The 17,044-nt window shown below is 39.6% G+C and overlaps 1 protein-coding gene across 32 annotated transcripts in view; it reads left to right on the plus strand.

The window, feature by feature from the left end:
- The window catches only part of SORBS1 (sorbin and SH3 domain containing 1), a 160,744-nt gene that overhangs the window by 112,976 nt on the left and 30,724 nt on the right, over positions 1 to 17,044 (plus strand). For 18 of the 32 annotated variants that reach the window (XM_038140922.1, XM_038140928.1, XM_038140921.1 and 15 more), the window contains 9 exons: positions 1,762 to 1,791; positions 2,932 to 3,107; positions 3,865 to 3,928; positions 5,044 to 5,118; positions 5,423 to 5,485; positions 9,192 to 9,239; positions 9,353 to 9,476; positions 11,360 to 11,474; positions 14,621 to 14,704. In XM_038140922.1, coding sequence (XP_037996850.1) covers positions 1,762 to 1,791; positions 2,932 to 3,107; positions 3,865 to 3,928; positions 5,044 to 5,118; positions 5,423 to 5,485; positions 9,192 to 9,239; positions 9,353 to 9,476; positions 11,360 to 11,474; positions 14,621 to 14,704 — 779 coding nt within the window. The remainder of the gene's footprint in view (positions 1 to 1,761; positions 1,792 to 2,931; positions 3,108 to 3,864; positions 3,929 to 5,043; positions 5,119 to 5,422; positions 5,486 to 9,191; positions 9,240 to 9,352; positions 9,477 to 11,359; positions 11,475 to 14,620; positions 14,705 to 17,044) is intronic. The other 14 variants (XM_038140932.1, XM_038140938.1, XM_038140940.1 and 11 more) reach the window with 3 other exon arrangements.

Here is a 17,044-nt window from a genome sequence, read left to right on the forward strand (position 1 = left end):
TTATCCCTCTCCTTGACCCTTTGTCTGAGAAGCCTACAAGTTTTTGACCTTTGCTTACAGTCCCAGAACACAAGATCAGGAGTGCAAGCTTCACTTAGCTGGTGTGTGTCTGGGGCTACTGTGTGGCTCTGGTCAGGCAGGAGAGAGAAATAGCAGACATCTCCTGCTCCTTCTGCTTCTGTCCATTGGCTGCTCCCTTTCCTACACAGAGGTACAAGGGAAAAGGAAATCTCCCCTTTGTGTAAAAATTCCATTTTTTTCATGAAAAGTCTGTTCATTCGTGATATTCTCTTCTCTGTGGGAAAGAGATAGGGAAAAACTCTCAAGCATTGACTCCTAAAACTACATGTTCTTGTCAGAAGAGCTCAGTGGTTCAACACAGTTCTCCTTGGTGGCACCATTGTCACTTAGATTTTTTCCTCCCAAGTTCCAGAGATGGGCATAGTTGCATTTCTCGCTTGCAGTTTCTTATAATACAGCGAGCTATTCCTGGTGGCCTGCTTACTCCAGTGAGCCCTGCAGCAGGTGCTTCCCATCTATTCTTCTGGCTCAGAGTGCTGACCCTTCCTTTTACCCAGTGCATGCAGGGGTTTTTTCCTATGTTGGCAGCTGTTGGGTGAACATTATGTACAGCAGCAGCTTGTATCAGTGGTCAGCAGAGCAGAGGGCTGGGGCTAAAGATCCAAGTTCAGAGGTATTGGTGTGGAAGCTGCACTGAGGAGAAATACCATTGTCCCTTGCTGAGATGATCCACTTAGTACAAATATGTGGAGACATACACCTGGAGGTTTGTTACTATGACAGATTTGCTTGGCAAGTGTTCTGTGCCACCCCAAACACAGTTATTTCCTGTGCAGGCATTGCATGGCATGGTTTATCATAAATGGATGTGTTTAATATATTAAAGTTTTTTAATCTATGCTCTAACAATATGAGCTTTCAAAACTGTTTGTGCTTTTTATGTCAGTAAAATATTTTATTCTCTTCAAATGGCTTTCGTGCTTTAAAGAAGAGAGTTAACTGCTAGAGAGTAAAAAAAAGCAGAGAACAAGAGTGCTAAGCATTCTTGGTTTATTCCCAGCTGTGATTTGGGTAAGTCATTTGGACATCCTTTTAGGAAGCACTAACTTTAGGGTGGTAAAACCTGCTGAGAGATACCTCAGATACTCCAGTCTAGGAACTGGTTAATGAAAAGCCTCTAACCAAGGGGTCTGTTTCAGGAACCAAAGCCTTCAAGCTGTGTCTGTGCACAAATCACTGAATCTGTGGCTCAGTAATATGTGATGAGACTCAGCAAACACCAACAATGACTTTATCCTTTCCTATATCCATTTGAAATGCTACAGCAGTATTATTTCAAAATGTACTTCATGATAATGGTAACAGAGTTAGTTATCAAGTTGCTTGACTCTGTGAATTTTTACTGGTTTTCAAATTGTCTCCTGTCCAATGTTTTATTCTTTAAATATTCTGATGTTTATTCCGATGTTATGAAAAAAAAGAAAATTTAAATATAAGTGCTCTTTGCAAATGTATTGGTCACTGCATCATGAGATTTGTTATTCCACGAGGCTGCTGTGTGGAGAAGGGACTGTGGGCTGTCACTTTGGCAGGGTATTTGAAAACAGATTCTCTCCAGCAACTGCTATCATTCTATAGTGTATTTCTTGCCTGTCGGAAATGCAGCACCAGAGCACTTGCTGTTTATGTCTCACACATTTGTCCTGTATTCTTTTTGTTTTGTTTCTTCCTTTACCACAGAACAGCAAAAAAGGCTTAGTAGCCTGGCAGGTATGACGTGAAAGGTCTGCTACCCCCCAGCTGCTGCCTCTGCTGGAGCAAAGCTGCTGCTCTGATAGCTTGTGGGGTGCCTTTAGCAAACACACTGCCCAGGAGCTGCAAAGAAATATACCAAACACCTAAATTACTCATCTGTTTGTCTTAAGTCATAAAATTTACCAAGCTTTTAAACACAAATCCCTTAGTTCTGAGCTTTGCAGGGCAGAATTGTGTTTGCTCATGGTACCAACAGATCAATGCATTGCTATGCACGAGCCTTTCCTCCACTGTCTGCCCCTATCAGATTTCTACACATTTAATGGCTTTGGGCAGGATGGTGATGTGCATGTGAATAAATCTTTCTCTCTTCAATGCATGCAGTGATGTAAAAATTATAGGATTTGCAAAAGTCTTGATGAGGCAGACTGAAATTGCAGGTGTTTCCTCTGCAGGAAATCCACATAGAAAAAAATCCTTCACTGAGTATGAGGGTTGCTGTGCTGCAGCTCTGCAGAGCAGAGCTTCAGAACAATCTGAAGTCCCTTGGTGATGCCTGCTGCTACCTCTGGGTGTCAGCTGGGCAGTGTCAAGGAATTCCAATTTGGAAGCAAGGCAATCTAAAGAAATCAGTAATTTCCTTCCATCTTTATGCAGACTCCTGTGCAGTCATGTCATATGTATGCTTAAATAACATTTGTTGTTTACACACTCTGATTAGGGCATGGAAATTAATTGGAAACATCCTGTACTGTCTGCAACAAATGGGGCTGCCAGACAGGTGAATGCAATCTGTTAAAAAGTAGTGCACCACTACCACATTTAGGTTGAAATTGGCAGAAAAAGCTGTACAGGAGGCTGTATTACAGGTGCTTTTTGATGAAGACTGACATTGTAGAGTTATTAATTAGTCAAAAGAAACAATTGTTGAAACCAAAATTATTGTCTTATATGACAGCTGAGACTGTGCTCCCCTGCTTTTGCTGGCATTAGGTATTTTCTTGGGAGATCTCCTTCAGTGTAGCTGCTAATCACAACCAGCAGTGACAGTCTGTCTCATCAACTACTTGCTAGAATTTCTGCCTTAAAAGAGCCCAATATGGTGATGTTGTGAAATGCTGGGATGAGGTTAAAATCCCCCATTGTCATTTCCAGATTCAGTGCCAGACAGATTAGTTTCTGATAAAGTTGATTCAGCGCTTCTGCGGGACAAGCCGGCTCAGGAGAGTGTGCCAAGTGAGAAGAGGGCAGTGGAGGAAAAGAGAAGCACTGTCAGGAGCCCTCCCTACATGGCTGATACCTCTGTTGATGACATTGGAATTCCACTGAGGGTAAAACACTGAGCATGTGGTTGGTGCACAAATCCTGGGCTAGATTCTGCCTACCTTAGGACTGAGGGAACTCACTGAAGCTGCAGGGATTTAAGGGAAGATAGAATTCTAATTCCAATATATTTTTTGATGAATTATTCCATTTGCTATCTATGACCTGCTTCAGCTGCTTCAGGGAAAAGAAAATTAAAAATTATTGTTTCTTATAATATCTGAAAATAATGTTTTCTGCTCCTCTGTTTCCTTCCCATCTAGCAGCTGAAGGAGAGTTTTGTCTCATTTTAGCCACCTTAGAGGCAGATACCTCTTTTATTTGTGATTACATTCATTCAGTGTTCAGGAGAAATTATGAAAAGAATTGTTAACCTATTCTTACAACTAGTTTCTGGAATGACTTAAACACTCAATGTCTCTAACTGTCCACTGAATACTTAAGAAATTGAGATATATGACTAAAACAGGGAAGTTGTTTAAGTTTGGATGTCAAACCAGATTAATATACAAAACATTTAATACAATCTGCAGTTCAAGAGAGGTTACAACGTGCCTCTGCAAAGCTTTTACATTACTACTTACTTGAGTGAAATGTCATATGAGATGATATATCTGGGTGAAATAATTAATATTTCAGGATAGTCATATGATGCAGCTTTCACGTAGAGTGTAATTTTTTTTCATTGCCCGAAGATTTTTAATAACTTTGAAAGGCTGGTAGAGTCACTGTTAATTATTTCTATGTATATTTATTTTCCAACAGAATACAGACAGATCGAAGGACTGGTACAAGACGATGTTCAAACAGATCCACAAGCTAAATAGAGGTACTGTAGCACAGATGGTTTTTATTTACTTTGAAAGACCACCTCGATGACATTTTGTTTCATCCATACGAAGAATTTTACTGGATATTAAATAAAAGCATTGTATGTTAATTAGTGCTCTGCAGCACAGAACTCAACCAATGTATTTGAAATCTTTGAAGTCAAAGGTAGGAGAACAGTGAAGTCCAAAGAAAGGTCTGAGTTGTTCTGAAAGGTGAACTGCAGTGCCCTCATGAAATCAACTATACTATTTGAGACCAGAAAAGCTGATAATAATTCCATACTAAGGGAAAATAGATCCCTGAACTCCAGTTTTACCAGCTAACCCAATCCACACACTTTTAAAATACAGTAGGTTATCTCTGAAACTTCTCTGTGCATAAGAGGAAACTTTTTACATTGTTAAGCTTTAGTACCTGCACAACAAAGCATGATTTGAAGTTCACTGAAACCAGTGGAAGGGTTTCCATTAATTTTTGGTGAGTTCAGAATCGGAACTCTGCTTTTTCAAAACCCTAATCTTTCTCCTTTGAAAACCTAGAACTGTGGTGAGCACTTACAAACTTCACAGTGGTGAACTCTCAGGGGATTCCCACCTTGGGGCACTTCTATGCCTGACTGCTGATATATTCACATTTTTCTGTGTCAGAAATGGCTGCAGTAGCACTTGTGAGCTGAACCCTCTGAACAGCCTGACACACAGATCTGTGCTTCTGGAACCAAATGCTGAGCATGCAAAACTGGAGCTGTATTTGCTGTTGCAGGTGCTGTCCTGATGAGCTTTATGCATAGATAATTGCTGTGCTGTAGTGGATGGGATGAGGAGGAGTTGAACTATTTCCTAATCCTGCTGCTCCTAACAGAGCTTCTTTAGCTCAGCTAAAGCCCATTCTCAGATGAAGGAGAATGAGTTCAGTCCCCTTGGCTTCCAGGATCTCTCACAAGGCCCAGACATGCAAGGCAGCAATGAACAAAGATGCATTCTAGGTTGTGTCGTGCTAGAACATCAGCATGAGAGGGTCTGTAGTCAGCTTGAATGGATTCTTAGCTCACCCTTCTTCCCCTTAAAATCTGTCCTCTCTGTTCTTTTTTGCAAATCATGTTCCTCTCCTTAGACAATCCTGAAGAAAACCCTTATTGCCCTACCTACACATTTCCTGAACTTCCTGAAATCCAGCAAAAAACTGAAGGTACCAGAAGTTTAGTCAGAGTATCTGTTGTCTTGTGCTTTAACTGTACTATAGTGCCCTAATAATAACTAGATTCAGGTTCTAGTTTTCTGTTACACTGCCTGGAAATGCAGTTATGCCCAGTATACCTTCTTGTGTGATGCATAAAATAACTAAATCTTTGCTAATCCTTTAATCTCTTTTAAAGTACTTTACCCTAGTTTTATTAAAGTAGGGAATAAAATCATATGGTGATAGAAGTTGGGGAGTGAACCTCCACTTCACTGTGGATAGTCTCAAAATCCACTGCTTTTCTCTGCTGCAGAAGACAATCCTTATTCTCCTACATACCAGTTTCCTGCGTCTACTCCTAGTCCTATCTCTGAAGGTAATAATAAAGGTCCATATATATTTTTTTCTGCACAAATGCTGCCTTATCTATTTATTTTCTTCCTGGAGTTTTTTCTAGTTGCTGAGCTTTATGCTGCCTCATAATGATTTGCTGCACTCTAAGCATTGCCTTGACTGTATGATGCCTTTTTGGCTTTGCAGTGCTCCTCTGCCTTTGTAACTAGTATTTGATTAATGCTGCAAACTTGGGGTTTGCTTGGTTTTCTGCACTTATCAGTTGCGTGTGCAGTGATTATTTAACATGTCTAGATTACTGACTTTGTGTGGAAAGATGGGCTTAACTGAGATTTCTCCCCCACCCTCCCCAGCCCTTCCAAATCAATAAATTTCATTAATTATTTGCTTTTGGTTTTTAATATTAACATAGTATTAGGGCCAGACCCAGAATGCCACTGAAGCATGTTGGTAAAAAGGCTGCTTGCTTCAGTGGGTTTTGGATCAGTCCTTTAGTGTAGTCTTTTAAAATAAAACATAACTTGATAGCATAGGTTCAGGGCTGGTCTTAGGTGCACTTGGCATATCTAGGCAAGGACAGAGTTTGGATTCATCAGCACATCTCGCAACTTGAAATAACACTGTCTTTACCTTATCTTTTGATGTGCTCAGCAGATTCCTTTATACATCGTATTCAAATCAGAATACTTTGCGGTCATATTTCAGGGATGGTGAAATAGCATCTGTTGCAGTGATAATTGTGTGACTGTGCAAAATTCATATATGAGAAACATTGGAATCTGCTGCACACATTGGGTGTACAGACATTTCCTGATTGGGAAGTTGTTGGTGACAGCCTTGTTGGCTTGGTGCTTTGGTGACACTAGATCCTGCAATCTAAGAACTTGCCTATTTAGCCTGTGCCTCAAGCCAACCCTGGTGAGACTATTAATTAACCTTTTTATTCAATATTTGTATTAAACATCTGGTGGGTATTGTGTAAGAAGAAAGCATGCAGTATGAGCTGAGATATCAAAGAAGGCAAGGAAATATAAGATGCATTTCACTGTTGAAAGGAACCTGGATGAAGTATCATACAGGTATCTAAGATACTTGATAATTTCTTAGTGAAATATATTAGGTGAAGAGCCCTGTCTTGAAAGTTGTAATGCAGGGTAAGTGATTTTCTCTAGGCAGAATGGTATGTTGGTATGGGTGTGAGAGAAACTGTTTCAGTAATTAATGAATAAAAGCATTTTACAAAGAATATTTCCTTGCTCATAATGAGGTTTGAAAATCCATTTTACTCATCTGAACTAAAGTAGTTTTCAAACCCCATGATGAAAATATATTAAAGTGTCTGTTCTCCCATAAATGTCTTCTATGCACTTAGAAATGTGCATATGAAGGCAATTTGCTGGTTATATAGTTTAAATCTTATCAGACTAAACACTAATTTTTATTCTCAGTATATTGGGAAGCATTTCTCTAATATTTGCTTGGATTCTTTTCTTGATAAGAAATACAAAACATTTGATGATATAGAAGAGTTGGAGGGGTTGCAGTACATGTTTTGTGTTTAGAAAACACTTCCAAGATCCATAATCAGTGGCAGTGTATATATATTATACAGAGATGGGTTGGAGCCTCAGTTTCATGCAATGGATGTCAGAAAGGTTTGATGCATAAGATCTCCTAGAAACATCAAGACCTGGGCTTCTTTCAAAAATATATTCAGCATTTCTGAAACCATACAGAGTATGTCCAGTCCATGAAATGAAATCCAACCCTGCAGATTCTCTTCTTTAAAGGAATCATATTTTGAAGTTACAAACTTGTGATAACCTGCTTTGGAAGTAGAGTCCCATGGAAAGAATGCAGTTTTGAGAAATGGAAGATGTTGTTTTAATACTCAATTTCGATTTACTCTTTAACTTTATCAAATCACTCCAGATTTCTATTTCAGTATTTCTTGTATAAAAAGGAAATAAATGTAGACACTGTTCTTCATAAGATACTCAGAGACAAAACATACCAATTCTCCTTATTATTGTAGGTATTAGAATATAAGAAATTGGAAAATAGCCATTAGCTGAAGTGAATTTTTATTTATGTTTTTTCTTGTTTGAATTATGAGCTATAATGAATGTTGATATTTCTCTTCAAGTAAGTAAATATAATTATCTTTTATTGATTATCAGCACTAAATAAGATTATTAGATGTGAATAGCTGTGAAGGTCATTTTAGACTTTTTTTTTTATCTGTACTTGTAGGGACCTACTGAGTTTTGTGATTTGCCATGTATTTTTCTATCGGAGTAAATCAAACTTGTATTTAAGAATACAATTCATTTTTGTCAACAGTTCAGTGTAATATGGATATTTGGTTTTCGTCAGTAAGGTTTAAAACATGGGAATTGGCCTTCATAACCTGAAGGTTATGATGGGCATACAAAGACTCAGTAACCATCCTTTTGGAACTTTAACCTTCTAATTCATTCACCAAGAGAACTAAAGCAGATAGGTCAGAAGTTTAGACTACCCTGAGCCTTCCTGAAAGGCTTGATGAAAGCTTGAGTGCAACTTCAGGTCAGTTGTGTTAGCCAAATTGGTTTTTTTCAGCAGATGAGATTGGCTGTAGCATCTGTCCTCCATGAGAGAAAATTTAGAAGTTGTTTCAAGCTGTTGATCGTCATCACTAAATTCACATAACACTTTTTAAAAAACGTTTTTTTTTAATCTAGTTGATTCTAGCTTCATCTTCTTTGTTATGTCTTTGTCACATTTAGTGGTTTCTTTGCAGAGATATTAGTAATACTTTGGCTGACAATTCTCTTTGCAGTCACAGAATCACAGAATATTCTGAGTTGGAAGCGACCTGCAAGGATCATCAAAGTCCAACTCCTGACCCTGCACAGGACTCCCCTGAGAGTCACACCATGTGCCTGAAAGCATTGTCCAAATATTTTCTGAACTCTGTCAGGCTGGTGCTGTCATCACTTCCCTGGGGATGCTGGTCCAGTACCTGACCACCCTCTGGGTGAAAAACCTTTTCCTAGTATCCAACCTAAACCTCCCCTGACAACTTCAGGCCATTCTCTTGTGTCCTGTCACTGTCACTCCAGAGCAGAGATTAGTGTCTGCCCATTCTCTTCCCCCTACGAGGAAGCTGTGACTGCAGTGAGATCTGTCCTCAGTCTCCTCTTGTCCAGGCTGAACAGACCAAGTGACCTCAGCTGCTCCTCATGTGGATTCACCTTTGGACTCTTCACCATCTTCATTGCCTTCCTTTGGAGGCTCTCTAATAGCTAAATACAAGACTCATATGGGATTCTCAGCAGGGCTCCTCAGCTGGATTATTATGTTTAGCTCCTAATGAATTATTTTAATCATGTACTATGGCTTTCAGATCCTGTATTTGTCTCTCAGCTTTTGATAAAGTGGATCTGTAACCCTTGCTGTAGAGGAGTTTTATGATAAAAAGGGATTATTTTCTAAAGTACTTTGAGAGCCTGGAGAAAGATATTCGTGTAAATAGTATATTAATATTTATATCTAATCTAGGAATTATTTTCAAATGCAATTTTATCTCATTGGAATTTTATTCTTTAGGATCCTCTCCCTGTGGTAAGTATTGGGCATATCACTCAAATTATGGTGAATGCATTAGTAGAAGAAATTAAAGGGTCTCTGGTGCCTTTTCTTTGGGGCTTTTTCAACTCATTTGCAAAAATGCTTTTGTCTTTCAGATGAAGATTCTGATTCATTCTCTCCTCGTTATTCCTATTCTGAGGACAGTAAGTAATTCAGGTTTCTTGTTTAATCTGTCAAAAAGAAAGGACATATAAAGCATGTATTTATTTGCCTCCTATCCAGTTCACCAATATTCCTGTGTGTGATTTATCTTCAGGCAGAACCCAAGTTCCCCGCTCCAAGAGTGAGATGGACAATATTGATTCAGAGAAGGTTGTGAAGAGGTCTGCCACTTTGCCACTGCCTAACCGTGCTTCATCACTGAAATCAAGCCCAGAAAGGTGATCTGCACTAAGCTGTATATAGATCAGTTCTGGAAGCATATCTGAAAGCTGTCAGTGGGAGGGGGATAAAAATGGAAGCCTTAGGTCCACAATGCCAGTTACATTTTTTTGGAAGTTGAATATGTAGTTTTTACTCTGAGACTTTAACTAGGTGGCAGTGGACTCCTTCGCTCAGTCCCCCATTCTGTCCATCTTTTTCATCAGGCATCACAGAGTCTGTTGCATAGTCTTCTGTCTGGGTGAAGAGTTGGGTGTCATGTTTATACAGTGCCTACCGCATAGGCACAGTGGAAACTCTTGGCTCAGTGTGACTCTGTAAAGGTACCTCAGAATACAAGCAAGTAGTAATAATTGTACCCATATGAACTTTTTTGCAAGTAGGATCTAGTCAGCAGTGTCATTTCTGATCTTTAGGATGACTTCCCTCCTGTTTTTTTGCTTTATTACCATGTGTTTTAAACCTCTTTGTAACATTAAGGAATGCATTTACAAATGAGGGGAAAGCACAATAAGCAAAGAATATTTTATGTTCTGCTGTACTTTCCCAGCTCTTGAACTGTTCCTCCCTCCTTTACCACCTGCTACATGCTCTTAGTGTTTTTCATTTGCTGCCTTATATGAGCTAAGCTGTAGTTTGACATACCTGCTTTAATGAGTATCTCAGGTCACTGGATTAGGAGACAAAGTTTACAGATAGAAAGTTTCCTCCTTATGCAGGAATTGAAGACCTAGTGTATTTGCCCTCTGAGAAAACTCTTGCAAGTGAAAGGATTACCGTAATCACTGCTACCGATTATCTACTGGCAAACCAGTGCCTCACCAGAATTTTCTTAGTGGTTGGAGTCTTAAGCAATCAAGTTAGTCTGGACAGGAAAGATCATCCTTGTTGCAATTTGTGCAGTGTTTGTATGCCAATAATTTTGGCTGTCATCTTGCCTTATTTTAGAAAGAAAAATAATTAAATGGGTTGTCTTTGTGTCTTCGCAGCCAGTGAAGAGAGTTTAGGCAGCTCTGTGGTTTGTTTCTGTTCTAACCAGATCAGAAGGGTAAGGGAGAGGAAACCTGGAGCGGCAGTTTTGCGTAGATGCCTCAGTTTTGTTTGGTAAATTCTGGGTGAGATGAATCCACATACACATTGCCAGTCAAAGACAACATGCCAAGAGCAAAATCAGAATTAGTTTATCATATTAAAAGGGCTGATTTCTTGGCTTTTTAAGAGAGCATTTGTTATTCTGCATTAGGTGTCTGATTATATCCATTTTGAGACCAGCAGGACCTTGTAGGAAATGGACCCTGAATGCTTTGTGACTTTTTTTGTTTCAGCTGTGTTGGTATAGGCACTGCACAAAATTATAGTGGTTTGAATAGTCAATGGACTGTTCTTATCCATATTAAAATAGTACCTGAGATAATTCTTTCATGTGTCTGGAAAAAAACCTCCTCTTGGAATCCAGAGTGCCCTCAGAATCTAGAGCAGTGGTAATCAGGTAATCAGAAATGTGGCTATAAGGCAGAAGTTTAGCAAAAGCAATTTAATCTGAGTACTGCTTAAAGTTTGGACATGTTTATATTGTAGTCTTAGTTGAAGCCTATCATTAAGGTATTTCCAATGGGGAAAGATGTAAAAGTCTGGAAGTTTACTGTAAGTTCTTAGAATAACCCCCTCTGCTCCATTTGTTTCAGCCGCTGAGCTGTTTCCAACTCTGCCTGTGACAGATAAACAAATAGCTGTCTGGAGCCCTATCTGAACTGTTCCTCTTGTAGCAGCCTCCTTTCCTAGGTTAAAAAAAGTACCCTGATTTAACCATAATAATAGGGTAAATCAGTTTATCTCCACAGAAACCACAGTATTTTGGGGTAATTGATCTTTCTTTCCTCAGGACTGACTGGGAGCCTCCAGACAAGAAGGTGGACACCAGAAAATACCGTGCAGAACCCAGGAGCATTTATGACTATCAGCCAGGGAAGTCCTCTGTTCTGAACAACGAAAAGATGGTAATGTTTGATTTATCCTGGTTTGTGGCTTTATCCTGCAATTATAAAATACTCTCTAAATGCTTGTGTGGTTCTATTTGGATGGGATTCCTTACGCTGACATTGCAGTGCTCATGTGATGTTTTTTGAAAACTGTTCTGCATAACTTCCTAACATTTTTGTTCTCTCTAAAGCAAGATCCAGGGGGGATTGAGAGGCTTCTTTCCCTTTGGACGTGTTGTTTTCTGTGTTAAGTATGGATCACTAACTCTAGTTTTTAATCCATGTTTGATGCTGTGACCTGTTCAGCAGCTGTTTTGCCAGCTGTACTTTTTCTAGGGCACAGAATTAGCTGATGCAGGAGGGTTGAAGGCATTATGCAGCAGAGAAGGCAGGTTCAGTGTTCCTCTGATGCTTTAAACACTGAACTAGTTTTCAGAGTGCCTTTAGTGTGCCTCAGTAGATGCCTTTGAGGTGCATTAGGATATGGCCATTTTCTCTGGGTTGCTTTTTTCCTCAGCTGGATCTCGCCACTTCTGTGGCAGAGGTGGCAGGACTCAGTGTGAGCTCTCCAGCTATGGTGGAATGTAACCTGGCACATTAAGTGAGCTGTTACCAATTTCAGTCTGAATTAGTAAGCAGTGCTGTGAATTATGACAGCTAGGGACGTACAAAAGTCTCTTTCTTCAGCCTTGGTTAAGAATACTTGACAAGGGACAGGCAGAGAGGTGATGCTAACCTCATCAGCCAGTCCAGTATAAATCAGCACAGATCACTAAAGGTGTCCTTCCATGGTGCAAGTGTGACACTGTAACTGCTAGAAAATACTGGATGTTGTTAGTAGTGTATAAAGATACAATTTGGGTGTTGTTAGTAGTGTATAAATATATAATTGTTCTGTAATGCCTTTAATTTGAAGGATTCAATTAGAACTGCTAATTGCATGTGAGTTTCCAAATGTAAGCTGGACTTTATAACTTAACAGCTCAGACGTTGATCCATGCATGGAATAGATAAAGGAATACTCCTAAAAAACCAGCCTAGGGTTTTACACAAGAGTGAATAACAATTTAAATCAATAGAAATGTAAGAATCAAGACTGTGGAACCTGATGCTTCGCCTTAGTGTTTTGGTGGGTTTTCTTTTTCCCTTCCAAGTGTAACCAAGGTCCATCACTTTTTGAAGATGCTGCAACCAACTTCTTTTCACACCTGTGTCCCTTCATTGACTTCAGCAAAGTTGCTCCTGATGGGAGCATGATCCTAGTGCCTATTGCAATGGGTGGTGGATGACTCCCTCTTGATACCTCTGGGTGTTGGCTCAGCCCATTAGAGGAGTGCCAGTGAGGAGTGGTTTGAACATGGTATGACACCTCCATTCCTGCAGTCCATCCTGGAGCCAGATTTCTGCTGACTTAAACATCAATTTTGTCTCACGGTAAACAGACAAGATTAAAACTTGTGGCAAAAGGCCAGCTTCATCTGTGTACTTAAGCATTTGCAAAAGGTCTGTCATCACCAGTGGCACTGTTTACATGTTCAAACTTCATCAGGTACTGAACTGAGCTGTGAAATCAGAGTCTAAAAGCCACAAGCAGAACCATCATCAGCATAACTGAAAACATTTTATGTACAGAACTTATCGAAACCAAGATGAAAGCAATAGCTATGTTACTTCCAATGTTATTTTATGAGCTTTAATTTGAAGCCATAGACCAGAGAAGAAAGAAGGCTTTGGAATAGTAGCTTCACAGTCTCCATCAGTCTCATTAAATATAACAGTACCATAGTGGTTAGTGACTGCATCTTTCAGGGAGGTGTAGGAGATTTGTGAATATCACCTGGTAATCACACCCACAGCTGTGACTATCAGAATCCCAATTCAAACCATTTCAGAGCAATGAATAGCCTGCTGTTGATATCACTGGGCTTTGTTTTAATGTAAACACAGTTATATAAGATGGGTGCTTTTAGTTGGAGTGCAGTAAATAAAAAGCAGAGGTATTGATTCCTTTGTGCTTTTAAGAAATAGCCAAATCATTCTCCAGGCCATCTGGCATTAAACATGATGTAACTATTTATCTTGCATTGCCTCTCATTCAGCATCAATGCTGAGCTCTTTTCCTAGAGCTTGTTTTTTTTTTTTTTTGTGATGCTAATGGCTATGGCAGAATCTGGGACATCCAAGTCCAGCACTTTTGTCAACTGCCTCAGTAACCACATCACAAAATGATTTCCGTGAGGACAGTGTGCATCTATGGGGCTCCTTCTTCCTTGTGATGGAGCACTTGGGATCTTACCTGCACAGCAGACATAATGTGTGTATATTTTTAATGCACGGAGATCCACTCTGCCTTTGACTAGGTACACTGAAATGCAAGAATTAGCTAGATATCTGATATCCCACACTTTTGGGGAGTGGTACCTCAGAAGCTTTAGCAATGGACTTTTTTTCTCTTAACTCACCAGCAGTGTTTTCAAACAGCTACAACTATTACAATTTTTTTTGTTTCATTAAGACAGATGGTATGAATGAAAGGGAATTTCCTTTTCAGCTGTACTGTTTTCTGTCCTGTCTGATTTTCCTTCACTGTAGTTTTGTCTGATACTCTAACATTTATTTGTGAGGAAACATGTAATATTGTCGCTCTATCCATCCTTCCAGAGGTCTTTCGGGGTGCGCCCTCTCTGACATGTGTCTCGTATGATTTAGAAAACCACCTTCCACTCTGTTTGCAGTGTATAGAACAGGATTTCTCACATGTTCATGTGCTGTTAAAGATGCAGTATTTGATTCAGGTCTTACTGAGTCTCTTTTTATAACCAAGTGAAAAAAAATTGATTGAAAAAAATAATAATAAAGTATATGCAGCTTTTGACTTGATAAAAGTGTCTGACAGTAGGACTGACAGACTGCTGGACTCTCTGCTCTTCCATTGAGTCTCTTCATGTTGGTCACAATGATGCTATTGGGCTTAATTGATGTTTTCAAAGCAGTTCATGGCCTTTATGAGAAACATGCTATAGAAATTCCAAATTATAAGGCTAAATATCTACATTTTAAAATGGAAGCCATGGGATCTGCATCTCTAACAGTCCCTTTCCGTGTATTCTTTGCATAATGTTATCCTTCTCTTTCTTCCATTCCCCTATCACCAATTCCTTTAGACTCGGGATATAAGCCCAGAAGAGATAGATTTAAAGAATGAACCTTGGTATAAATTCTTTTCGGAATTGGAGTTTGGGAAACCGGTAAGTTTGATAGTTGCAATGACCAATGAAGTCAACCTGCCTTTTAAAATTTTTTTTTGTAATTGTAACATCTCTCTCCTCGGCCCTAAATCTGAAACAGCTGCCTTACTCATTTAAAGATGATTGTACATAATGTCGTCCTGGTACTAACATAAAGCAGCTGTTCTGTGGCCACTTTTAGTGTTTTGAAGCCATTTATGAACATTCCCTGCCTTCCAGCACTATGTATCAACAAGGTAATATTTTTTCACACACCATAGTTCAAACTGCATTTTTGTTGTTAATGTTAGAAATAATACCCTGCTCTCATTCTTAAAAGTCCTTATTCAAAGCCCTTATTCTCCTTCTGCCTAACAAAATCTAGGATGGCTGATAGGTAGCTTTAAGTCAAGGAGAATTATTTATTCCTGTCCCTGGCTTGTAAACTGTAGGTCAGTAATTTCCAGCTCTCCATAAACAGATCATGGCCTTGTTTCCTTATGGATGTGGCTGCCCATTGCAAAAAAATGGGTGCACTAGCCTGTGTTGAACAGCCCTTGCCCTTCCCTGAAACCAAAGGAGTCTGAGAACAGTGTTCTTTTTTTTCAAATGGTGCTGTGTTGCTGTGTGTGCAGATAAAAAAACGCCCTTGATTTCCCCTCTGGAAAAGATGAACTAAAGCTTAATTATTCAATAGGACAAAGAAGATTTTGATGGAGGGAACACATCAGTGGTTGTGGCTACTGGGAAAAATGTGACTTTGAAGCATTTTATGGCCTAGTTCTTACTGATTAAACGCTATTAACTTAGTTATTAAATACTGTTTAATAAGCTACTCTTACTGCACCAGAGGGTCAGTGTCAGCCTCTCACACATATTCAAATGTAGTGATGGTCTCTCATTTCTGCTTTCCCCTTGAGGTCGGTAGTCAAATGCCCATGCACACAAATTTTGAGTGCTGCTGAGATTCCATGTGTGTACAACAAAACAGAAGTATTTTTTAAGGTTCTGTACTGTCTTCAAAGGCAACTGCACATGAACACCAGAGAGCAGTTTTCCTTTAAATTGAGTCTTTGTTCTGGCGGAAGTGGCAAAGTTCCTCTGCATAGAATGCAGCTGCCTGAAATTATGCACTCAGTCTGATCACATTATAAAAGTAGTGTGATTTTTGCTGGAAAGCAAGGATGTACAGTGGTTAAGTAGTCCAGTCTTTCATAGAAAACTATGTTTTATAGCTATGGACCTTCCATGCTAAGCTAAAGAAATTTCAGCAGTGTTTGAGACTTCCTAATGTTTAGGCAGTAAAAGTCAGATAAATCTCACCTCGATGAGGCTTTTAAGTGTTGTGAATGTAAGGATTTATCTCCTCACAACTTGTCATGGTTTAAGGTTTCCACAATGAGAAGAAACCTGTTTATCTTTGTTGCCATGTAATTAATTAATAACCTGCTTTTGCAGTGAGTGAAGGTTTGTCATCTCTGTGGTCCTTTGAGTTAGTGTGAGTTAATGGAAAATGTGTCAGAGAAAGAGAAGCATTTATGGCCTTGGTCCTTTCTACATGTGGGGGTACACCCGTTCTTTAGAAGTGTGGATTTGTGCTTTTAGTCATGCAGCCTTGGCCTTATTCCAGAAGAGGGTATCTCAGGGCAATGTGTCTCATGTTCAGCAGACCATCTGTTTTGGTGACAAGCTCCCCACCTTGCTCAGGGCACTTTTGTCAAGTGCTACTCTCTTATAAGGCTCGCCTTGAACTTGCTTCAGTTCCGAAGCCATGCAGCCATGATCCCCAAGAGCTATGCCAGTTCCTGAATGTGGAACTCCATAGGTAGTGCATCAGTGTCAGGCACTTGAATTCAGGATGCCATCTCAGACTTTTGTAGCTGGCAAGCCTTTTCTGAGCATCATTGCCACAGCCCAAAGAACGTGCTTTTTGTAGCTTTGCTCACTCCAGTTATGGGAGTCCGGTCCAGTCTTTTACTCTGAATAATCCTGCCTGACATGTGCATCCAAACGGGAAAGAAATCCATTTGGAAATCAGCCCTTTCAGGTGTAGGATGAATTTTAAATAGCTAGTTCCCAAACTTTCTCGTGTCCCGCTCTGTCCACCAAAAATCCCCACAAACAAACCCCCAAACCAGTTAAATAAAAAATAACAACTCTGCATTCTCATTGCCCCACAATGCCACCACGGGAAAATCAGCCATTTGTTCACATGGTATGTATTCATACGCTGATGGAAGCGAGAAAGATTTTCCCTTTTCTTTATCAAAGGCCCTTGGTTCACCCTTTCGTTTTGAAAAGAAGAATGAGCAAAACAAATGCTTTTTATGACTGTGTGGTTCTCCCCCTCATTTTGTTTTG

The sequence above is a fragment of the Motacilla alba genome, chromosome 6 (genome assembly GCF_015832195.1).
Source record: "Motacilla alba alba isolate MOTALB_02 chromosome 6, Motacilla_alba_V1.0_pri, whole genome shotgun sequence".
Lineage (NCBI taxonomy): Eukaryota > Metazoa > Chordata > Aves > Passeriformes > Motacillidae > Motacilla > Motacilla alba.